The 27135-nt window shown below is 35.5% G+C and overlaps 1 protein-coding gene across 5 annotated transcripts in view; it reads right to left on the reverse strand.

The window, feature by feature from the left end:
- LOC150106482 (3'-5' exoribonuclease 1-like) overlaps window positions 1-25484 on the reverse strand; it is a 170474-nt gene extending 144990 nt beyond the window's left edge. Inside the window, exons 1-2 of one of the 5 annotated variants that reach the window (XM_090393151.1) lie at window positions 25359-25484; window positions 13625-13827 (exon numbers count right to left, since the gene is read on the reverse strand). In XM_090393151.1, the coding sequence (XP_090249277.1) occupies window positions 13625-13824 (200 nt within the window). In that variant the 5' untranslated portion in view covers window positions 13825-13827; window positions 25359-25484. The other 4 variants (XM_090393153.1, XM_090393152.1, XM_090393149.1 and 1 more) reach the window with 4 other exon arrangements.
- Window positions 25485-27135: the final 1651 nt, after the last annotated feature.

Genomic DNA, 27135 nt, shown 5'->3' on the forward strand with positions numbered 1-27135 from the left:
TCATTCCATACAGGATATCCTTCCTATTATATTTTCAACATATCTGCAGTGGTTAAGCACTGAATATCATAGTAATGTGCATCCTACAAAAAAAAAAATCTGTTGCAATTTTAAGCAAAAGAAGAAGGCGAAGAGTCTCTGCTAAAATACCATCATCATCAAATTCCTGCTATGCACCCTCAAGGGGTGTACAGGATTTGATATTACTACATGAAAAATTTACAACATTACTAACTTCCTATCTACAATTTTCCTCCAAATCAGCCTGTTATTTGTCAAGGCTCCAACATTATCAGACCTTATATTTCTATTGTCTAAGGCACTTTGTACCGTATCAATCCACCTATATCTTCGTCTTCCTCTGGGTCTTTTTCCTGCCAACCTGTCAGAGAACACTTGTTTTACTAATCTTTCCTTGCCCATTCTGTTTAAGTGACCATACCACCTAAGATTAGCTCTGCTAATGCATTCCTGGATGCTGACAATGTCAAGTTCTTTCCTAATATCCTCGTTTTTAATATGATATTGCCATCGATGCCATCTGTTCATGCCTCTAATCTTTCTCAGGACTCTCATATCTGCTGTCTCTAGTCTTTGGTCAAGTGTTTTACTTCTGACCAGCTCTCAGATCCATAAGTTAAAACTGGTTTGAACACTGTCTTTGTATATAGCTAATTTAGTGTTCCAACTAATTTCTCTCTTATTCCATATAAATTTATTCAGTTGACTTCCAACCATACCAGCTTTGTTGATTCTGTTGTCTATTTCCATATTTAATTTACCATCTTCACTAAAAAATCATGCCTAAGCAGCTGAAATGTTTTACATGTTCCACAGGTTCTCCATTCATAACGCAGTTGACCATTTTCAACGATTCTGCCTATCTTCATTGTCTTTTTATTGCTGACCTACATACTATATCTATTACAACAGTTATTCAATTTAGTCAAGGAATCCTGCAGACTTGCAGCGGATTTATTTAGAAGTATAACGTCATCCGAATAAAGCAAAGAGCTGACATTAACATCTCCAATTTTGATATCAGGTTTAATACCACTTTCCTTCATAATGTGATCCATATAGATAATGAATAACAGAGGGGATAATGTACATCCTTGTCTCACACCAGATTTAACATTAAACCATCTTCCTGTACTTCCTTCAATTCTAACTGCTGCCTTACGATTCAAATAAAGACTAAGTATTGCTTGATGTAATGACCCATTAACACCATAAAACTGTAGCGTATTCAATAGTTTCTCTCTTGGCACCTTGTCATATGTCTTTTCCAGATCTACAAAACTTAAATACAGATTTTTATTATATTCCCATGATTTCTCAACTATTATTATTATTATTTGTCACCTCCAGGGAGTCAAAACACTCATCAAGGGAGGGCATCTACTCTACAACTCTGCTTCCACCACTCACAATCCACCAACTGACCGCAACTACACCAACGCCATCTACCGCCGACCACCACCACTAGTATTTCCACAGACAATCACAAACATCCATGCCAACGGCAGGATTCGAACCTGCAGCCTCTTGACTGGAGAGCATACACATTAACCACTCGGCCAGCCATGCTTGTCATAAAATGAAGATCTGATCCTGACAGCCTCTATTTGGCCTGAATTCAGCTTGTTCTTCACCAAGCTATTCTTCCACAATTCTTCTCAACCATTTCTCAAATATACTTGCATAAATCTTACCAAGAACACTCAGTAGGGAAATACCTGTGTAATTTTCACATTCAGTTTTATTTCCCTTTTTATATATGGGTACTATGAGAGCTCTACTCCAATCATCGGGAATTTGTCCCTCTGTCCAGGACCTCTGAACTATGCAGTGCAGCCACTGTATGACTTTTATACCACCATACTTCAGGCTTTCTGGACGAATATCATCTACTCATGCTGCCTTTCCATATTTCAAGCTTTTGACAGCTTTTTCTACTTCAAGTATGGATATGATATGTATTCCTGACTGTATGAGTGTTTTTTTACCACTGTGCTATCACTGATTGTTTCATTTAGCAATTTTTCGAATTAATTACTCCATACTTCAAGGATATCTTTTTCTCCCGTTTTCATGTCACCTTTATCATCTCTAACTCCTTTTACAGCACTCTTTCCTCCATTTCTTAGCTTCTTCAACAACCTCCAGAATATCTTACCACCTTCTTGATATTTATTTTCTATGTTCTTGGCAAAGTCCTCCCATGACTTTTGTTTAGCTAGTTTTACACAGTGTTTAGCTTTCTTACATTTGTCTCTGTATTCTCTAAGAGCACAAGCTGACTTATTTGCCAGGAACTTTTGATATGCTTTCTTCTCTTCCTTCACTGCTTCTTTAACTTCCTGTGCTGTGTCCACCATGAAGTTCTAATTTTTCTATCCTTGCAGACAACCTCACCACATGGCTCTCTGGCTGAATCAATCAGGTTTTCTTCAAGGTTTGGTTCTTGTTCTCAAACTCTTTCTTTTTTTTTTCAATAATCTTTTTGTGTTTTAGTCTACAGTGCACATCTGAGAGCTGCTCAACTTTTATTCGCTTTAAAACTTTCTTCATTGACATTCTTTTCAATATGAAATTCAATTTTATCCTGCTCGACTAAATAGTGATCGCTTCCAATTTCAAATCCTCTGTGCACTCTGGTGTCCTGCACCAGGGAGAAAACATGACTATCAACTATAACATAGTCAATGAGACTTTTCTTATTCCTTGCCTCTTCTCTCCATGTGAATTTGTGCACATTTTTATGTTGGAACATGGTGTTAGTAATAACCAGTCCATGTCCTGAGCAGAAATCCAACAGGTATTTGCCATTATTATTAGCTTTGCTCTTTTCTCCAAATTTTCCCAAAATATTTTTGTATGTCTCATAATCATTTCCTACTCTGCTATTCAGATCCCCAACAAGGACCAACTTTTCCTTTTTCATTGTGTCAGTTGCTTTTTCTAAAGCATCAAAAAATTCCTCCACTTCTACCTTAGTAGAACCTTCTGTGGGACCATAGGCACAAATAAGTCTCATTGTCCATTTCCACATTCTGATATTTGCCCACATCACTCTACTTGAGACTGCCTGCCATTCCAGAAGATTAGCCTCGTATTTAGTGTTGAATACTATGGCTACTTCTTCTTTCCTTGATTGTTATTGCATGAATATAAATTTTGTATTTATTGCTCAGAAAGATCTCACCAGTTTTTATCTTTTTTGTTTCAGTCACCCCTATTATGTCGATCTGATACTTATCTAATTCCTCAGCTAGCTCCATTTCTTTGCCATTCAGGCTTCTTATGTTGATAATACTGATCTTTAACTCTGATGTTGAGTTGGAGTGTGTTTTCAGATTTGTTCCAGTAGCTGACTTTTCACTGTTCACCCTGGTTCCCTGGCAAAAACAACAAGGGCCTTGTTTAACCAGGCGATGCCCCAGCCGGCATGAAATTTTGTCATGCTGTACAATCTGTAGAAAGTAATTTACCTTGGGTATAATAAATGTTAAAGATACCAAGCTATTTTAAACCTGGTTTTACTCCATTTCCCAAGTAAGCAAACAGACGAACAAATCAAGTTTGCACCTGCATGTATAGCAAGTCTAGCTGACCCTCAAAGTAGTGCAAGTCAAGGCAACTCATGTTAAAGGTAGAATAAGCTCTGATCACTATTCTTCATATTTACCCTTAATGCACACCTATCTCCTTAAGGAGATGTATGATGCTATGTATTAAAGGCAAGGGGCCACTACCAGACCGGTTTCGACCTTAATTGAAGTCTCATCAGTGGGAGCCAGGCTAGAAATATCAAGATTTTAGTAATACAGAGCTTATAACTATTTTAACAGAACAAGTTATCATAAGGAGTTTTAACCTTATTAAATAAAAATCTCCGGATGAGATATAAATGTAGAAAGCTTGCCTTTAATACATAGCATCATAGATCTCCACAAGGAGATGGGCTGTGCATTATGGATAAAAATATTAAGAATAGTGATCAGAGCTTATTCTACCTTTACCATGAGTTGCCTTGACTTGCACTACTTTGAGGGTCGGCTAGACTTGCAATATGTGTGCAGGTGCAAACTTGACTTGTTTATCTGTTTGCTTACTTGGGAAATGGAGTAAAACCAGGTTTAAAATAGATTGGTATCTTTAACATGTTGACCATCATTTTCTATTTTGGTTTAAGCCAATAAGAATACAATTTGGTCGGCTAAATCCCAAATTGCCAGCCCATCCTCGTCCATTCAGTATCCAGGTAGATACCCAACAGGGTGCACCACGAGAAGGTGAGGATTGGACATTAGGGCAGAAGCCCTGGTCGGTTCTCTGCATTCTTTTAAAGGCTATGTGGAGGTCTCCTCTCAGTTATACAGCTTTGACCCTTAAGCACCCCGATAAAATACCATTGGATATAAATAGTTGATACTAAAAAAGACACAATTGGAAACTGAGTAATGCAGTTTATAATCATTTGTTGTTCATAAAAAAAAAAAAAAAAATTCGTTCCTAAAATTGAAATGTGACAATCCATATAAAAGGTAGTTTGCAAAGAAAGAAAGCAGAATGTCATATTTATTTCACTAAATGTTATTTAAAAATATAATTATTTGACAAAATATTTTAAATGCAAACAAACATTTGAAAATTCGCAAAAAGAATCTATATTGTCAGTAAAGTGAAGGAAATTTACTATTACTAAAATATATTCATTGTAAAGGCTGATCTGTAGTAATATCAGGATTGATTATTTATTTTGGTAGATGTGAAACTCGTTTTTATTTTTGGAAAGAGACACGTGTGCAGCAAAAAACAAACAAAAAAAAAAACGTTCAAATATCCTAGTACAGTAAAGGAAATTCCAAGTAACACAGTACATGTAAAGACAAATGACTCATAAATTGCTCCACCACAGTTAATCTGCTAATGGCTCTAAAATTGCCGTTAAGGGATTAACAGTGGAGGAGGGGTAAATACTTGATAAAAGGTAGAATGCTTTTGATCAAAACGATGAAGTTTTGATCCATGAAAAATGCTGTGGTGGTGGTCTGGGTATATCATCCACCTCGGCTGCTAGGAGGATTAATTTAATTCTATAACACACTACTGAACATTGAGATTTCATTGTAATCATGCACCCTAACTGTATGTTATTCCTAGTATTGTTTGAATTAACTGTACTGACGATATCCTTTGATACTTAAGATGAAATATTTACTTATTAAAACTTATTACTGTGATTATTACGTGTGCTTGTTTAGTCATGAATTTTCCACAAGTTTCATTGTACAATAAAACTTTATCATGTAGTACTAACTTCCTATCAACAATTTTCCTCCAAATTAGTATATTTATTAGGACTTCAATATTGTCGTATCTTATATCTGTCTTCCAAGGCACTCTTAACTGCATCAAATGACGTAGATCTTTTTTTTATCTCCAGATCTTTTTCCCAACATCTTGGCATCAAACACCTGTTTTACTATAAGCGACTTTACCACCTAAGAGTTCATATATTCATGAGTGCTAATAATGTCAAGTTTTATGTTGAGCCCATACATGAGAGGTTGGCTGGTCAACCTATAGCACATTAGTACCTTGTATGGAAAGGTTATTCCTACTATCTTAATTTTTAATATGATGCTGACATTGATACCATCTGTTCACTTCCCATAATTTTTCTCAAAACTCTCATACCTGCTGTCTCTAGACTTTGATCAACTGCCTTATTTCTAACCCAACACATGTATCCATAAGTTAAAATTGGTTTCATAATCTTATATATTATTAGTTTAGTGTTTTGGCAAATTTCTCTCTTATCCCATATAAATTTATTCAACTGGCTCTCCACCATACCAGCTTTGCTTATTCTATTGTCTACTTCAATATTTAATTTGTCTTCACTAAATATTGTGCATAAACAGCTGAAATATTTTATTTGTTCATTCTCCACTGAGAATGCATGTATTTTTCAGTTGCTCCTGATTGTCATTGACAGGAACATGGATTTGCATACTGTTACAGCCAGGGACGGCTCGTCTATAGGGGCAAGGCCCCAGCTATATTTGATTAACTAGCCCAATAATTGTAGTTTTAAAAAATATGTTTCTTGTAATTATTATTTTTTGATCTATTTCCAACACGTTTTATTATTTAATAAAAAAATTACTGTAGTATTTTGTGGCAATATTGTATAATGCGACTTAGTACAGTCTCCAAGGGCCAGCCACGGCTGGCCCTATTTTATACGTGTAGAACACAGGGCATGTATGAGGCATGTGCACTAGCAATCTTGTTTGTTTACCGGGCACAAATCTTGGGGCCAGTTTAGTCTGGCCCAGTCACTGTGTTGGCACGTACATACATAGCGTGCGATTCTTTGATTGTGAAGCACGTGCAATAGCAATCGTGTTTGTTTACCAGGCGCAACGCTTATCTTGGGGCTAGTTTAGTCTGGCCCAGTCACTGTGTTGGCACATACGTACATAGCACACAATTCTTTGATTGTGAAGTATGTGCACTAGCAATCGTGTTGGTTTACCGAACACAACTTATTTTGGGGCCCGTTTTAGTCTGGCCCAATCACTGCGTTTGTACGTAAATAACGTGCGATTCTTTCATTTATTCTTATTGTCTTATTATTTATTCTCATTGTTGATCTGTTTTATTGTTTTTAGTGTGTTTAATTATTGTTGTTGTTTTTTTGTTATGATTTATTTTAAAGTTTAAATTTTTATTACGTCCATAAACAATACATTTTAACTATGAACAAAATCGATAGTTTATTTGAAAAATGTTCCTTGTTATTAAGTCTAGAAGAAAAATTGGCCCCTATAGACGAGCTGCCCCTGACTATAAATCAATAATAGAACCCACTATATAAATATAAAAAAATTTTGGCCCCACCTGTTTCTATTGTCACCAGCCACCACTGGTTACAGCAGTTATTATCTAGTCAAAAAATACTAAAGACCTGCATTGGATTAATTTGCATAAAGTAACTAACTAAGTTGAATATCTGCAATTCTGGTATCAGATTTGATGGCACTTTCTTTCAAAATGTGATCCACATAGATAATGACTAAGAGTGGAGATAGTGTGCACCCTTGTCTTACATCTGATTTTATATAAACAATATGCTGATTTACAACCTAAACATAGATTATGCTCTGCCTGTAAAATGCTCCATTTATACCATATAATTGTAGCATTTTGAAAGCTTTTCTCTTGGCACCTTGTCATATGCCTTTTTCAAATCTATGAAAGACTTAAATCTAGATCTTTGTTATATTCTCATGATTTTTCAACTATCTATCTTTAAATGAAATCTGATCCTGAAAAACTATTGGTCCAGCTTGAACTTCCCAAATTTCTCTTCCACAATTTTCTTAACCTCTTCTCAAGTATATTACATAAATCATGCCTAAAATACATAGGGAAATCCTCTGTAATTCTCACATTGTTTTATTTCTCTTGTTTTATGCAGATTTACATATGATTTATAGATTGGTGCTATGAGGGCTTTACTCCAATCACCTAGAATTCAAACTTCAAAATTATGCAGTGTAAATTATACGTCTTTATATTTCTATAAAGATGGCATTTCTAGTCAAATATTTGGCATTTCTAGTCAAATATCATCTATTCCAGCTGCTTTTTCTACATTTAAATATCCTCAAGCATGTGGAAAGGCTTATGTGTTCACAGTACATGTTATTTATTTTCAAAAAAAAAATGTATTTAATCTTGTGAATATATGTGCCTAATTAACATTGTGCCATTAAAAACTTAATGTAAAGACAAGTGAAAATAATTCGCTTGTCTTAATAATCTAAAATTATTACACTTTTGTAAAGATAACAAACTGAGACTGAATAACACATTCTACGAATATAAAGAAAATCATAAAATAGCATGAAGAAATACCTTAGGAAATGTATTCATAGTAGACTATATAATAACAAATAGAAATATTAGTAGTGGAGAAATAATTTATATCAAAGTTCTAGCATCAGCTGATGTATGAACTGAACTTGCAAAACTCATTGGAAAACTGATTCTGGAGGGGGAAAAAATCAAAAAAAGTAAACCATAGGATTAAAGAAAGAAAGCTTAAGGTATAACTATTACAGTTTTAATGTAAACACAGAACTGAATTCATCATCATCAAATTCCTGCCATGTACCCTCAAGGGGTGTACAGGATATGACAGTACCACATGAAAAAATTACATCATTACTAACTTCCTATCTACAATTTTCCTCCAAATCAGTCTGTTACTTGTCAAGACTCCAACATTATCAGATCTTATATTTCTATCGTCTAAGGCACTTTGTACCGTATCAATCCACCTATATCTTGGTCTTCCTCTGGGTCGTTTTCCTGCCAACCTGGCAGAGAACACTTGTTTTGCTAATCTTTCCTCTCCCATTCTATTTAAGTGACCATGCCATCTGAGATTAGCTCTGCTAACGAATTCCTGGATGCTGACAATGTCAAGTTCTTTCCTAATATCCTCATTTTTAATATGATATTGCCATTGATGCCATCTGTTCACACCTATAATCTTTCTCAGGACTCTCATATCTGCGGTCTCTAGTCTTTGGTCAAGTGTTTTACTTCTGACCCAGCTCTCAGATCCATAAGTTAAAATTGGTTTGAACACAGTCTTGTATACAGCTAATTTAGTGTTCCGACTAATTTCTTTCTTATTCCATATGAATTTATTCAATTGACTTCTCACGATACCAGCTTTGCTGATTCTGTTGTCTATTTCTATATTTAGTTTACCATCTTCAGTAAAAATTGTGCCTAAGTAGCTGAAATGTTTTACTTGTTCCACAGGTTCTCCATTCACAACACAGTTGACATTTTCAATGATTCTGCCTATTTTCATTGTCTTTGTCTTTTTATTGCTGACCTTCATACCATATCTATTACAACAGCTATTCAATTTAGTCAGAGAATCTTGCAGACTTGTAGCGGATTTATTTAGAAGTATAACATCATCCGCATAAAGCAAAGAGCTGACATTAACATCTCCAATTTTGATATCAGGTTTAATACCACATTCCTTCATAATGTGATCCATATAGATAATGAATAACAGAGGGGATAATGTACATCCTTGTCTCACACTAGATTTAACATTAAACCATCTTCCTGTACTTCCTTCAATTCTAACTACTGACTCACAACTCAAATAAAGACTAAGTATTGCTTGATATAATGCCCCATTGACACCATATAACTGCAGCGTATTGAATAGCTTCTCTCTTGGCACCTTGTCATATGCCTTTTCCAAATCGACAAAACTTAAATACAGATCTTTGTTATATTCCCATGCTTTCTCGACTATTTGTCGTAAAGTGAAGATCTGATCCTGACAGCTTCTATTTGGCCTGAATCCAGCTTGTTCTTCACCAAGCTTTTCTTCCACAATTCTTCTCAACCGTTTCTCAAGTATACTTGCATACATCTTGCCAGGAACACTCAGTAGGGAAATACCTCTGTAATTCTCACATTCAGTTTTATTTCCCTTTTTATATATGGGTACTATGAGAGCTCTACTCCAATCATCGGGAATTCGTCCCTCTGTCCAGGCTTTCTGAACTATGCAGTGCAGCCACTGTAAGACTCTTATACCACCATACTTCAGCATTTCTGGTCGAATATCATCTACTCCTGCTGCCTTTCCACATTTCAAGCCTTTGATGGCTTTTTCTACTTCAAGTATGGATATGTATTCCTGACTGCATGCCTGGTCAGTGTTTTTTATCACTGTGCTGTCATCACTGCTTGTTTCATTTAGCAGTTTTTCAAAGTAATTACTCCATACTTCAAGGATATCTTTTTCTCCTGTTTTCATTTCACCTTTATCATCTCTAATTCCTTTTACAGCACTCTTTCCTCCATTCCTAAGCTTCTTCAACAACCTCCAGAATATTTTGCCACCTTCTTGATATTTATTTTCTATATTCTTGCCAAAGTCCTCCCATGACTTTTGTTTAGCTAGTTTTACACACTGTTTAGCTTTCTTACATTTGTCTCTGTATTCTGTAAGAGTAAAAGCTGACTTATTTGCCAGGAACTTTTGATATGCTTTCTTCTTTTCCTTCACTGCCTCTTTAACTTCCTGTGTCCACCAGGGAGTTCTGATTTTTTTATCTTTGCACACAACCTCACCACATGCCTCTCTGGCAGAATCAATCAATGTTTCCTTCAGAGTTTGCCACTGAATCTCCAAGGTTTGATTCCTGTTCTCAAACTCTTTCAGAACTGAATTAAAGCTGGAAAATCTATAAAAATAATATCAAACAGCATTATATGAAACCTTATGAGAGAAAATCCTTAATACTCAGAGGAAAAACTATTGGCAAAAGAGAAAGATAAATCTAATGAAGAAAAATATGACAGATATAAAAGATTATGAAAAGAAAGCGGAAAAAATCTGGAAAATAAAATGCATATTCTGGGATATATCTGTCATATTTTTCTTCCTTAGATTTATCTTTTTCATTTGTCAATAGTTTTTCCCCTAAGTATTGAGGATATCAAGGATTTTAATTTTAATTGAACAAAAATGTTGGGAAGAACATTTTTTTTTAATTGTACAAAGATGAAGGAAAAAATATCTTTACTTGAAAACTTGAAATATGAAGATTTAGCAATAAATTAAAAAACCGTGAAATAATAGAAAAACCTTTAACCACCCAACCAGCCATAACGTGTATACATGTGAAGGTTACCATGGATGCGAAGTGCATATTAAAATTGCAAAACCATTATTATTACTTTGAAATATATGATGGATATGAAGTGTATGAAGAGTGATGTATTTTATCCATATCGATAGTTTTGTTTATCCAAAATTGGAGGAACTAGAACAGACAAAATAAAAAAAATTTTAATATTCCAGTTAACTATTAAAAGAAGTGTTTTCTGAAACACAAATAACAAGATGAATGGGGGGGGGGAATATATATATATATATATATATATATATATATATATATATATATGAGTTCCAATTTTTTTTTTTTTTTTAAAGGAGATAAAACAGATCCAAATAATTATAGAAGAATCAAATTTATTACCAACCACTGTGAGAAAAATATATAAAACTTATTCAAGAAAAAAATGAATTTTTAATATTAAATGATTAACAACAAGGTTTTAGATCAAAAAGATCATGCACTGTTGCAATATTCGCAGGAAAACAACAGAAAAATCAAAATATAACACATCTCAGTTTTTATGTATTTTATAGATTTATGCAAGCATTTGATAGAATAAAATTACAAGACATTTTAAATATAATAGTAAAAACACAGTTCAGCTTAAAAATTTTAAATTATTTAAACAGATAATAAATATATAATAAGGTATATACAATAATAAAACAAAAGAAACTGAAATGAAAACAAAAAGGAACTGGAGAGAGTTATTAAGTCCATTACTGTTCAATACTTGAATGGATGAAATAACAGAAGTAAAAGATATGAAGTTAAATGGAATAAAAATTGCTAATAGTCTAGTAAATCTGATCTGTTATGCAGTTGACAGTAATAGTAGCAGACAGAAAATAAAGTAAAAGATCAGTCACTTAAAGCTAACAAATTTTTTCAGATGTTTAAACAGAACAATATGAAATGTATATGGGTGAGTGAAATATTGACTCCCTGTACTTCTATCTCAGTATGGTAACAGTGATTGTTGACCCGAGATAGAAGTTCAGGGAGTCAAACTGCAAGTGCTACCTGCACTGGATGACCCATCATACTCACCAAACATGACCGTACAGTGCTGCAAAGGATAATATGAAAACTTCCATTCAACGGCCAACATGTTGAATGCAGAGTTCCAGGCATCAACTGGAACATGAATGTGCACAAAAACATTCGGAACCGAGGGCTCATGCAGTCCCACATTAACTGAATCAACATGCAGTATCATCTTCATTGGTGCAAAGAGCATGTACAATGGGATGTGGAAGCTTGGAAAGCTGTGTTATGGAGCGAAGAATCACGCTACACCCTGTATCAATCAGATGGATGGGTGTGACAGATGCCCAGTGAATGTCTCTTACCAGAGTATATAACCACAACTATGAAATTCAGAGGTGGCAGTGTGATGGTACAGTCCTGTTTTTTCCTGGTTTGGCCTTGGATCTCTGTTTGTGGTGCCATGAACAATAAACTCCAAGAGATATCTGAACATTCTAGACAATGCAATGCTTCCTACTTTGTGGCGTTTCTATGGAACTGATCATTGTCTCTTTCAGCAAGACAATGCGCTGTATCACAAGGCTGCTGCTGTAACTGCGTGGTTTGTGGATATTAACATCACCACCTTGACTGGTCTCCACAGAGCCCTCATCTCATCTCATTCCTATTGAATATAGGTGGGATGAACTGGAGCATCGGGTCAGGTCAAGGGATATCTTCCCCACAACAGCCTAGGACTTCATTACATGCCTACAGGAAGAATGGTCAAAAGTCCTGATTGATCTTGAAAGTATATTTTTCACTTGGTTAGACTATAATAAATTTAGTTTAATCCTTTATCCAAGTGTGAGCAAACAAAGTTTGCGCCTGAAAGTATCTTCAGGACTGGGGTAAGGTAGTATAGGTACAACTCCTATAGGTAGAGATGATCTTGCTAATGCTTCTGCCTGGTATCTCCACTTGGGCCTGGCTCTCACTGAGGAGACCTCAATAAAGGTTGAAACTAGTCTGGGTAGCGGCCCTTCCCTTAATGCATAACATTATACATATCCGCAAGGAAATGTGTTTTGCATTATGGGAGATACTGAGATATGAGTGATGTTAGCTTGCTCCACCTTTGCAACGAATTGCCCAGTGTTGTACTACCTTACCCCAGTCCTGAAGATACTTTCAGGCACAAACTTTGTTTGTCACACTTGGATAAAGGATTAAACTAAATTTATTATATTCTGATTGATTACTATTGCATGCTTGTGGAAAGTATGTCCCATAGGATGGCTGCAGTCGTTGCAGCAAAAGAAGGTCTTACATCTTATTAAGGTGGGCACCATGGCTGTTTGTTCCTCACACTATGGTGTCTGTTGACTTCTTTCTAAGCAGTGTGTGTGTGTGTGTGTGTATAAAATACATGCTTTGATCTTTAAAAGTATAATAAGCACAGTTTTAACTTATACATCTGAAAGAGTTAAGATCAAACAATTAAACAATACTATAGAAATAAAAACACTTAAAAAATAATAATTATGGGATAAACAAAATTTGATAAGGTCAGAAATGAAGAAATACAAAGAAATGTACCTTATGACCAGTACATGACTGAATAGCTAATAGGAAAAAGGAATAACAAGTATATTAACAGAATGTAAAGAGACAGAATAATTAGAAGAGTAGAAAATTGTAAACCAAGTACTAAACAACCAGTCGGAAAACCATGAAAAGAAGAAAACAGTGGAAAGACTAACTGATTGCCTGACATTGTCACAACAAGTCTAAGACCTAAAGCAGATGATGAAGAATTAATAAATAACCTAAATAAATAAAAAAACTTTCAGTGAAAATCTACCTTTTGAGATAGTTGTGCATGTGATTTATTTACTTTAGTTTTTTACCTGATATCCAACTTAAACTGTCTGAGTTTTGACTGTAGTTCTTCCTTCTTCATTTGATTTATCATACCATTAATACGTGATAATTGTTGTAATACTGGATCAGGACTTGATGAAATTTTCTGCTTATCTTTGTTACTGTCAGCATTTTTGATGTCCAAATCTGGTACGATAGTTGCTTCCAAAGAGTGCAGTGATGACATGATCTGCCAATATTTAAAATTAAGAACATTCATAATCTTAAATATCTAATATCTTAATAGATTAAGAATGATCCTGATAATAGCAAGATAAGGGAACATGTAATATGGCAAATGCCAAGAATGGGTGTTCCAAGAAAGTAGTATCAGACTGCATAACTGGAGTCAAAAGGATAAATCAGGTGTAAGTTAAATAGATGAAAAAGCATCATTAAGTAGGTGTTGGGGGGGGGGGGAGGAAATCTTTGAAGGGAATATAAAAAAAAAAGGAAAGTTAATCAGTAGCAAAAAAACAGGAAAGGAGAACGTAATCAATGATTGGACATTAGCAGAGCAGACAAAAAGAAATACTAAAGAGTTCTCAAATGACAAATAAAAGGAAGAATGATTATAGAGGCATAACTTTAATGAATGAGTTTTTAGAGATGCCTATGACATACAAATAATATACGAATGCATATGCACAAGAAAGTTTGTTACTAAAGTAAAGTATAATTTAGTAATAAACTTTATTTTGTCAACATGTTTAATGAGTCTTGCAGTGGGAAGGATTTCAAAGGAGTGAAAAGAATAGCAAAACAGCACAAACTGTTCATGGATAGTAGTTTTCAATTATAGACAAGCCAATATATAAAGTTGTAATTAAGATAATGAAGGGATTGGGTTAATGGCCATAGGATTCCTAAAAAAATCAGCATGAGTTTGGAGGTAGGTCTTACTTTAGCAATTTTCTTGCATTTTATGATAGATGATGAATGTGTGGGATAAGGAAGACTCATATACAATGACATTCATGGACTCTGCAAAAGAATCTAGTAAATTGCCATGTGGCAATATACAAGTTGGGGAAGATGGATCAGAGCTTGGCTTTCTGAATGAGCAGGCTCTCTCTCTGTGTGTGTGCGCGCGCGCGTGCGTGCATGCGTGTGTGCATGCGTGTGTGCGTGCATGCGCGTTTTGAATAGTGTCCCAGAAAAGAAAGGTAATCAATGGCGCACAACAGGGTTCTGTTCTGTTCTTGGGTGCCTACCATTTAATTTAATTGTTAAAGATGTTTCATGTTAGCTGACAAGGTATCTTCAGTTGTCTGCTAATGATGCAAAGTTGAGGAGAGTTATTATAAGAAGCAATGCTACTAATTCCTTCAGAAAGATAAAATAGACTTTTAGCTTGCACAAATGAGCAGTCCCTGCAATTTTAACATTAATAAATGCAAGGTATTATTTACACTTTGGAGTAAAGAGGTATAAGATCGTGTATTGTAATGATAGAAATTAACTGCTTCAGAAGTCAGATGAGATTGAAATTCTGGAGATAATGGACAACAGTGGCCTGGGAACATGGTCACAGCACATTGCTGATATGAAAGGAGCAGAATGAGAAGTATGATTACGTGGTTGTGCCACTGTATAAAAAATAAGTAAAAATAATTTCAAATAAAAAAAAAAAAGGAATAGTCAGGCCACACATGGACTGTGCTCAAATCTGATTGACTAGTTTCCACTATGACACAGATGCTTTAGAGAAGATCCATAGACAAGTAACTCAAGTTTGTAGAGACCATGAGATATTTGGTGTAAGCAACTATTTTTTGCAAATTATCCACCATTACCAGAAAATCCAATAATCTACTCCACTCTCCCTAACACCCTTAATCCCTTCTTAACCAGTTCTTCCAATAAAAATATATTAAAGATGTCAGCTCTGCCTCCCTTCTTGGTAATTCAGACAATAACCTTATCCAATCCTTGGGTATTACAATAGTGCCAAATGGAACGACATGCATAATTTCTACCTCCTTTTCCTCTTCCTTTCCCTGGAATAACTAATGAGATCATTTCCACTCCTCTTTTCCCTAGAATGACTACTGTCTTTACGCTTCTGATCCAGACACCTGCTCCAACTGAATAAATGAAATAATTCTTACTGGAATGAAGGCCTTCATTCCCTCCATTCCACCCAAAAGTCAAGACCACTATGAAAACATTGGTTTTCAAATAAGTGTGAAAAAGCAGTTCAAGAAAATAATTCGGTTTTCAGAATTTCAGATCTGTTCCAGTAGCTGACTTTTCGCTGCTTGCCCTGGTTCCCTGGAGAAAACGAAGGGACCTTGTTTAACCGGGCAACGCCCCAGCCAGCATGGAATTCTATCATGTTGTACCATCATTTTGTATTCTGGTTTAAGCCAATAAGAATACAATTTGGTTGGTTGAATCCCAAATTGCCAGCCCATCCTCATTTGTTCAGTATCCAGGTAGATACCTAACAGGATGCACCACAAGAAAGATCAGTGCTATCAACATAAGAAGCCTGAATGGCAAAGAAATGGAGCTGGCTGAGGAATTAGATAAGTACCAGATCGGCATAATAGGGGTGAACGAAACAAAAAAAGACAAAAACTGGTGAGATCTTTCTGAGCAATAAATACAAAATGTTATATTCAGGCAATGACAATCAAGGAAAAGAAGGAGTAGCCATAGTATTCAACACTAAATACGAGGCTAATCTTCTTGAATGGCAGGCAGTATCAAGTAGAGTAATGTGGGCAAACATAAGAATGGGGAACTGGACGACAAGACTTATTTGTCCCTATGGTCCCACAGAAGGTTCTACTAAGGTAGAAGTCACTTTTCCTTTTTCATTTACACAATAAAAAAGGAAAAGTTAGTCCTTGTTGAGGATCTAAACAGCAGAGTAGGAAATCATTGTCAGACATACAAAAATATTTTGGGAAAATTTGGAGAAAAGAGCAAAGCTAATAATAATGGCAAATACCTGTTGGATTTCTGCTCAGGACGTGGACTGGTTATTACTAACACCATGTTCCAACATAAAAATGTCACAAATTCACATGGAGAGAAGAGGCAAGGAATAAGAAAAGTCTCATTGACTATGTTATTGTTGATAGTGATGTTTTCTCCCTGGTGCAGGACACCAGAGTGTACAGAGGATTTGAAATTGGAAGTGAACATTATTTAGTCTTGAGCAGGATAAAATTGAAAGTTTATTTTTCACTAGGTTAGACTATGATAAATTTAGTTTGATCCTTTATTCCAGTGAGAGCAAACAAAGTTTGCACCTGAAAATATCTTCAGGACTGAATATAGTGTTATACTATCTTACCTGGGTAAGTAGTACAACACCAGGCAACTCATAGCAAAGGTGGAGCAAGCTACCAACACTCCTATCCCAGTATCTCCCATAATGCAAAACTCATGGGTAGTGGCCAATCCCTTAATGCATAACAGTATACATATCCACAAGGAGATGTGTTTTGCATTATGGGAGATACTGGGATAGGAGAGTTGGTAACTTGCTCCACCTTTGCTATGAGTTACCTGGTGTTGTACTACTTACCCAGGTAGGATAGTACAACACTATATTCAGTCCTGAAGATATTTTCAGGTGCAAACTTTGTTTGCTCTTACTGATAAAGGATCAAACTAAATTTATCATAGGATAAAATTGAATTTCATTTTGAAAAGCAGAACATTTAAGAAAGTTGTAAAGCAAATAAAAGTTGATCAGCTCTCAGATATGAACTGTAGACTAAAATACACAAAGGTTATTGAAGAAAAAATGAAAGTGTTTGAGAACAGGAACCAAACTTTGGAGATTCAGTGGCAAGCCTTGAAGAAAACACTGATTGATTCAGCCAAAGAGGCATGTGGTGAGGTTGTCTGGAAGGATAGATAAATCAGAACTCATTGGTGCACACATGAAGTTAAAGAAGCAGTGAAGGAAGAGAAGAAAGCATATCAAAAGTTCCTGGCAAATAAGTCAGCTTGTAATACAGAGAGAAATGTAAGAAAGCTAAACACTGCGTAAAACTAGCTAAACAAAAATCATGGGAAGACTTTGGTAAGAACATAGAAAATAAATATCAAGAGGGTGGCAAGATATTCTGGAGATTGTTGAAGAAGCTCAGAAATGGAGGAAAGAGTGTTGTAAAAGGAATAGATATGATAAAGGTGACATGAAAACTGGAGGAAAAAAAAAAAAGATATCCTTGAAGTATGGAGTAATTAATTCGAAAAACTGCTAAATGAAACAAGCAGTGATAGCACTCTGATAAAAAAACACGAGGCATTCATTCAGGAATACATATCCATACTCGAAGTAGAGAAAGCCATCAAAGGCCTTGAAATGTGGAAAGGCAGCAGGAATAGATGATATTAAACCAGAAATGCTGACATATGGAGGTAGAAGAGTCTTACAGTCACTGCACTGCATAGTTCAGAAGGCCTGGACAGAGGGACGAATTCCTGATGATTGGAGTAGAGGCTGTCATGGTACCCATATATAAAAAGGGGAAATAAAACTGAATGTGAGAATTACAGAGGTATTTCCCTACTGAGTGTTACTGGTAAGATTTATGCAAGTATACTTGAGAAAGGGTTGAGAAGGACTGTGGAAGAAATGCTTGGTGAAGAACAAGCTGAATTCAGGCCAAATACAGGCTGTCAGGATCAGATCTTCATTTTATGACAAGCGTGGCTGGCCTAGTAGTAAACGTGTCCACGCTCCAGTCAAGAGGCTGCAGGTTCGAATCCCGCCGTGGGCATGGTTGTTTGTGATTGTCTGTGGAAATACTAGTGGTGGTGGTCGGCGGTAGATGGCATTGGTGTAGTTGCGATCAGTTGGTGGATTGTAAGTGGTGGAAGCAGATTTGTAGAGTAGATGCCCTCCCTCGATGAGTCTTTGGACTCCCTGGAGGTGACAAATAATAATAATAGTTGAGAAATCATGGGAATATAATAAACATCTGTATTTAAGTTTTGTAGATCTGGAAAAGACATATGACAAGGTGCCAAGAGAGAAGCTATTCAATATGCTACAGTTATATGGTGTCAATGGGGCATTATATCAAGCAATATTTAGTCTTTATTTGAGTTGTAAGTCAGTAGTTAGAATTGAAGGAAGTACAGGAAGATGGTTTAATGTTAAATCTGGTGTCAGACAAGGATATATATTATCCCCTCTGTTATTCATTATCTATATGGATCACTTTATGAAGGAAAGTGGTATTAAACCTGATATCAAAATTGGAGATGTTAATGTCAGCACTTTGCTTTATGCAGACGATGTTATACTTCTAAATAAATCCGCTACACATCTGCAAGATTTCCTGACTAAATTGAATAACTGTTGTAATAGATATGGTATGAAGGTCAGCAATAACAAGACAAAGACAATGAAAATAGGCAGAAACACTGAAAATATCAACTGCATTGTGAATGGAGAACCTATAGAACAAGTAAACATTTCAGCTACTTAGACACAATTTTTAATGAAGAAGGCAAATTAAATCTGGAAATAGACAACAGAATCAACAAAGCTGGTATGGTAAGAAGCCAACTGAATAAATTTATATGGAATAAGAGTGATATTAGCCAAAACACTAAATTAGCTATATACAAAACAGTATTCGAGCCAATTTTAACTTATGGAGCTTATGAGAGCTAGGTCAGAAGTAAAACTCCTGACAAAAGACTAGAGACTGCAGATATGAGTCCTGAGAAATATTAGGGCATGAACAGATGGCATCAATGGCAATATCATATTAGAAACAAGGATATTAGGAAAGAACTTGACATTGTCAGAATCCAGGAATGCATTAGCAGAGCTAATCTCAGATGGTATGGTCACTTAAACAGAATGGGCAAGAAAAGATTAGCAAAACAAGTGTTCTCTGCCAGGTTGGGAGGAAAACGACCCAGAAGAAGACCAAGATATAGGTGGATTGATAAAGTAAAAAGTGTCTTAGATGATATAAATATAAGATCTGATAATGTTGGAGTCTTGACAAGTAACAGACTGATTTGGAGGAAAATTGTAGATAGGAAGTTAGTAATGATGTAAATTTTTCATGTAGTACTATCATATCCTGTAAACCCCTTGAGGTTACATGGTATGAATTTGATGATGAGAAAATAGTTCTGCATATTGCAAGTGGCTACTGATCAAAACTCCAGCATTTTACTCAAAGTGGTAGTAGCATGTAACAGATGCAAAAAAGACCATCAACCAATCCAAATCTGACTTTGAAAGGGGCAAGTGCAAAAAACTTAGCTCCTACTCAAATGGCACTAGCCCTTCTGTGTCATTCCATTGGGTACAAGCAACTTCTGTCCATTCATATCCAGGCTTCTCTTACAACCAGATAATATCATTGTAACATCACCCAAACACAGAGCTGACTACCTGGCATCATTCTTCATATCTAATTCCTGTACTAAACATCAAGGCAAAGTACTTTCCACATTTTCAAGAACTATTCATTGCATACCTCCCCTAGTCTTTCATGAGATATCAAAAAATCAAAAACCTTGATGTCAAAAATATGTCAAGGATGTCAAAAACCTTCAACAATTCCTTCTACTATAAGGGAGGTATTTGTGCATTCATAAGAACCAACCTTATTTCTCCTCTTCTTTCTTATCATGAGATTTCCCTTCTACCCAATCAATGTTTGGAAAATTAAAGTCACCCATAAAGTTCATTCATATGAACCCATTTAATTATTTTAAAGCACAGTTTGATGAGCTTTGAGTGTGATAGTGTATAGTACCTACCACAATGAGTCTTTTGACTCCATGACGGTCTGCCGTTAATAATATAGTTACACCGCCAATTTTCTGATAGTCAAGCACCTCCCTTAGTCCACACAAAATTACAAGAGGGCACTTAAAATTCTCATGACCACCTGAGGCCACTGAACAAACACCACAGGTGGCACTGCTTGTGCATGTGCATGATTAATTATTTACATCTGCAGTTAGGTGATCTCTTGATTTTGAGTGATTCTTGGCTTATATTGCTTATATTTAAACCCTAGCTAAGGTTTCTAAGCAGGGGTCGTTTACAGTCGTGATAGTGGTGTCAAGCATAAGCACAAATCTATATCCACTTGCACTATATTATTTATGCTAATGCATTTCATTTGATTACTTAATTCGTATTTAATTGACATTTTATAATTAAGTTTCCAGTGGATAGAGGTGCTTTAGAGAAATGTGAGAGATAAAATTAGTGGGTCAGAGGTGTACTCATGAATTATTATTGCATGACCTTTGTTGGTCAGGCAAAAATCGCTAATCCAGCAAGGCTCTAGAACCAAGGGCGCCAAAGAAAATTGGTTGTGTACCTGTAATAATAATAATAAAATTAAATAATAAATCGCCAAAATTTAAGCACTTAAATATTTTACTATATTTACAATAATATTTAAAATAATAAAAAAATTTAATTTTTTAAAAAAATTAAATTTTTAAAAAATGTTCAAAATACACAAATTTATATGCTTATAAGTACTTTATTTCCTTACTGTATTCAGAATTTCATAAAAAAAATAAATAAAAATAATAAAAAAAAAACTGCAGTCCTCCATCAAACCAGCATTGTTTACTCTGGTACTATTGTTACATCTAGTACTGAAGCTGTGGAGCCATTCATTTTACTCATTTGTCAATGCACCAAAGTTTTCAAAAAAGAAGGCCAGATGAGAATGAAGGAAATTAATCCATTGTATTGCGTCTGCATCTCGTGGTACTTTATCATAAGATGATCAAATGTCATTTATAATTTTCATCATTACTGGTCTAAATAACCAACAACATCTCTAAATGGTTTTTAGGCTAGGTTTTAGTCTTTAACTTCTTATTTCTCTTTATCTTTTAATATTTTTCTAATTTGAAGTGTAACCAATATGGCTCCCATGTAATTTTTGGAAAGTATGCAATTCAGTAGTGAAAAAAATGCTGGCCCATTTTTCTGTTATGCTTTAAGTTTTTAATGAGATCCAGTTTAACATGAAAGGCTTCCTTCAGGGAAAATTTGCATTAGAGAGGTTAACATAAATATATTCTTGTGGATCAAATAGAGATTAAAAGATTATGTTTTCTCTTCATAGTATAAACTCCTTTTTTGGGAAAGCTCGATCTGATTTGGTTTTGCGGTCAAAAAAACTTAAGCAAGGCAAGTGTGTTATATCTGTTAATTGAGTGTGTTCTAATGGACAATCTGCATTTTGCGGGTTGAAAAACCTGAGTTTCCAGAGGGGGAAACCCTGCCACCTCCATATGCTTGGAAAGGCCTCTTGATTCACTCCAAATCACTGGCATTCTCAATGTCATAGGGCCTTTTCCTAGAATCCACTGAATCAAATTAACTTAAGATGTATAACAAAAATGAGAAGCCCATTTTTTACATTGGTCCACTAATGAACTACAGTCAAATGAACTACATTTTAAATATAGTTTGTTTTTGAAACATGTCACACACTGACAAAAGTGGTCCATGCTTGTGTTACAGACTATGACTTTTAAATATGATGTAATAATACATTAAAGAAATCAAGGATTCAAATAAGAAGTTTGCATTACACTTTTCATTGTTGTAAACAGGTTTCCTCAATCTGGTACACAACTTATAATTTTTTTGTCTCAAAGTGCATAACTTTACACTTTTCCACATTAAATTGACAATCATCATGTTATGCCCATATTGTCAGCCTATTTAAATCATCCTATAAGCTCTCTACATCACATCGATTAACTATTACCCTATTCATCATCAGCAAACAACTAAACTTCAATTTATTCCTATATCATTTATGTACAAATTAATCAGCAGTGGTCCAAGCACAGAGCTCTGTGCTTGAACCATTCATCACCTCTTTCTCCTGGATTCTATTCCTCCATACACAACTTCTTTGATGTCTGTCCCTCATCCACCCTTATAACCATATCTCTTCTTCAATGGTGATGGATATCACTAATTTCATATCCATCTCCATTTGTTCCAGTTTGCATAACAGCTATATGCAGTATCCTGTCAAATGCCTTTGCAAAATCCAGGAGTTTTCCTTTATCCAATCACTATGATATAAAAGTCAGTAAATTACTAAGGCATGACCAACTCTTTGCAAAGCAATGCTGCCCTCAGAGTATCATATGTTATCTATCCATCCATTCCTGAATTCTCTTTTGACTTTTCCAGTATGTTTATAACCACTGATGATATACTGATTAGTCTATAATTTGCTACCAGACTTAGCTCCTCCTTTATGTAAAGGAATTATTTTGCCCTCTTTCTGGTCCCTTGGGACTTTGCCAGAGGTGAGACAAATTAAGCAGTCTAGTAAAATACATTGCAATTCTCTTGCACATTCCCATAAAACACAAGCTAATATCCAACTAATCCTACAGTTGTATGCATTGAGATTCTGCAATATCCTTAAGTACACTGAAAATTTAAAGACAAAAACTTAAACTTACGTGAAATAAATTTATTAGCTGTAAAATTTTCTTCTAAGTATCATAGTAATTTTTTTTAAGTACATGTGTACTTATATATCTTACAGCTTACATATCTATATTGAAGCAGTTATCATAAATACCTCCAATTCATCAACTCTTTCTCCCATCAGTCTCTGTCACCTCTGACACAGTAGTATCCTCACTTGGCAGTTATGCTCTTGAACAAAGTGGTCACTCAGTAGCTCAACTATCCCTCTACCATCAAGCACTCATTAAAGTTATCTTTCCAATAGTCATGGCCTTCCATAGTCATTCTTACTCCTACCTGCAACATAATGAAAGTTCTTTGTAGATTTTCTCTGGATTTCTTGTTGCAATAGTGCACCCAGAGGGGGGGGGGGGGGGCAAGAGGCCCGGGCACCCCCAAAGAAAAGGAAAAAACACTAGAAAATTTTCCAAAAATCTTTTCCTAATTAAAATTAATTTTTTTTATTTATGTTTTGTCATGTCTTCTATTTCTATACTACTTATGAATTAGCGATCACTGCAGATGCTCAGTCATAGCTCGTATGCAATGCGTAGTGTGTATTCGCAAATCGTCTACTCAACTCGCCCCTCCCCCCAAAGTTAAATCCCGAGTGCTCAGCCCCCTCCAAGATTAAATCCTGAGTGCGCCACTGTCTTGTTGTAATCTGGTTTTGCTTTCTTTACCATGCTGGTCATTTATCTTGCCTGATCCTTGTATCTTGTCTTAGTCTTCTTTTTCTTAGTAACAACAATTATGTCCACATGGTACTTCTCTAGTTCTGCCAGTGTGACATCTTTTCCTTTGATACTTCTCATGTTCATAGTGCCTATCTTCAATTCTCCTGATGTTGAGTTTTTTTTTTTTTTTTTTTCAGTAGCTGAACTTTCACTGTTTGTACTGGTTCATTGACAAAACTGTAGGGGCAGGGGCATTGTTTAGCCAGGCACCTCAGCCAGCATAACACTAAGTTGCACCACATCTGTTACTGGTTTAAACCAATACAGCTACATTCCAAAATGCCAGCTCATCCTCATTCATTCAGTATCCACTAGACACATACTAATGGGGCAGACCACATGAAAGGGAAGATTGGACATTAGATCAGAAGATAATTTCATAGAGACTGTGTGTATGTGTGTGGAGAGGGAGTCTCCTCCCACTTATCTGTGACCCACATGAATACTATGGTTGTGTAAGGTTTAGATCATCTGGCAACCATGCTCTAGGGATTAAACATGGTATTTTTCAAAATATTTCAGGACTCTGATAAGCATGTTAATGACCTAACACTGAACATGAAAACTGTCTATCATCTAAGTGTCTATAATAAATACTTACAAACAATGATGAAGAAAGTTCTAACTGTTTATTTCTGTATATAGAGTGCTAGCTTTATGTAACGTCCTTACTAAACTAGATGACATAGTCTAAGTGATGAAGTGGTGAACTAAAAGACTTATTTAACGTACGGTTCAGTTCACCGCACTGTTACAAATTGAACCAGTTTCAAAAATAAACCGAACATCTAATCTCCACTTAACCACCATTAATGATGTTACATGGAGACGGCGGGGGGAGAAAGGTGGCATAAGCTCCAATATGATATAAAGTTATCCTTTCCCTGATATTTCTATTTCAAGGAATTCGGAGCAAAACTTGTCCATCGTATCTTGATTTTCGGATGAGCATTATTAAGTACGCTAGTCGAAAGATTTATCAATCAGAACTGCTTTTCGGAAAATTTCATGGAACAACATACCGTCTTATTCCAAAAGTACATAAAGGTTACCATACGACAAGCTCCAATACGTAATTAGCCTATCCTATCCAGTACATATGAATAATCCATGAGATCCAGTGAATTAAAATAACATCTTTTCATACCAAGCGAATATCTGAAGATATAACAAACAGACAACAATAAAATAACACTGACTGACTATCGAGTACTGTATATGTGAGCATCACAAAACAAAACAAACCTGACAACTGACATCAAAACGAAACTTTAATTAGAATCTATCAGGATCACAAACTAAACTTTTATTTGTTTACTTTTTTTTTTTTTTTTTGTACTGAGACAGTAACACCACTAAATCAACGCTAATATTTTCTTTAAAGTACTCAAACGAATTTCTAAACGTAATTCACTCTTTCAAGACATGTCCATTGGTTAATTAGTACTATTAATATTCTTAACTTAGATATTGAAAACCAAAGGTAAGAAATCGTAGATTTATTATTATTACTATTAGGGGTTATTACGTGGAGTCGTTAGACTCATCGAGGGGAAGCCCTAAACATCATGCCAAGCACTGTCCAACATTTGCGAATTATCTATAATACTTTGCTTTGGACTCCTTCACAGTCATGGCACCCACAACATTCTATGGCGACCTATTACACTGATTCACCATTCTCCAAGCAAAAAATATAGTTCTAACACCCTTGTTAACTACGCTCTTGCTCAGTTTCCGAGAATGGCCCCTAGTTCTCCCACCACAACTGGTCTGAAAATCTCCTCTGTATTAATCTTGTAAAAACCCTTCAGTAAATTGTATGTCTCACTATTATCATCACCCCTTTCCCGCCTTTTAATCAATTTCTGTAACCCACAAATCTTTAATCTGTTCTCAAGATATGATCTTATCAAATGCTCGATTTAGAGGAATAATAACCTGCTTGTCTCAGCTCGTCAGAGTATTCAGCAGTAACTAAGTAATCTGATGAGCTGCTTTCGTCACTTTTGATATGTTCCCACTAAACGTTAACTCCCTATCCACTAACACTCCCAAATATCTGGCTTCATCAATTTCCTGAAGTACAGTTCCACCAATGCGGTATACATCTGATAATATTTTCACTCCAAAATGCATAACTTTACACTTTGCCACATTAAAATGACACCTGTCATTTTATGTCCAGATTTCCAATCTATCCAAATCATCCTGCAGAATTTTAACACAATCTGCATTAACTCTTGTTTTACCCAATTTTCCATCATCAGCAAACAACTTCTTAAATCCTTTCCTATATCTTTAATGTACAAATTAAAGCCGTCCAAGAACAGAGCACTGTAGCACATAACTAGTCACAGGCCTTCTTTTGGACTCCACTCCTAAATAAACTACAATCTGATATCTTTCCATCATCCACCCGTTTATCCACATCGCCAACCCTATATCCATGCCCGTCTGCTGCAGATTATTGATTAGAATTCCATGTGGTATCTTGTCAAAGACTTCTGCAATGTCCAGAAGCATCACTGTAAACCCATTCCCTTTATCCAACTTAGATGTCACTGCATTATAAAACGTGAGCAAGTTACTGAAGCATGACCTACCCTTCATAAAACCATTGTTGCCCCCATACAGTATCCCGTTTCCGTCGATCCATTCCTGTATTTTGCCCTTGACCAACTTCTCCAGTAACTTGACGAGAACTACTGATATCCTGATCAGTCGATAATTTGCTACATCAGACTTGGAGCTTCCATTATGCAATAGAACTGTTTTCCCCTCTTTCCATTCCCTTGGAACTAACCCAGAAATGAGACATATGTTACACAATGTGGTCAAAGGCATTGACAATTCTCTAGCACCTTCACGAAAAACTGGAGCTTGTATACCATCTAAATCTAATCCCATAACTGTATTCACAAAGGTTCTATAATATCCTATGCGTCTCCATTTCATTTACTTCAGTTCCCAAATAAGTCTTTGCCTCTCTTGTTACTGCAGTATCTCCACCTTGATGATATACTCTTGCAAAGTGTTTACTTAATAATTCTCTATTTCAATTAATTCATAATCCATGAGATCCAGTGAATTGAGATAAAATCTTTCTATAGCAAACGAATAACTGAGGTACTATTTCAGCTGAAATAGTGCCTCACTTAAATAGTACATCAGCATTCATTAAAATTATTCTTCTGTAATCATTTTTCCTTTTACTTTCAACATACCGAAAGAACTCTGTGAGAATATCTTTGGCCTGTACTGCTAATTTCCTTTCGTTCTCTGCTTT

The sequence above is a fragment of the Typopeltis vanoorti genome, chromosome 5 (genome assembly GCF_054136105.1).
Source record: "Typopeltis vanoorti isolate ZY-2024b chromosome 5, IOZ_Tvanoo_1.0, whole genome shotgun sequence".
NCBI classification, from domain to species: Eukaryota; Metazoa; Arthropoda; class Arachnida; order Uropygi; family Thelyphonidae; genus Typopeltis; species Typopeltis vanoorti.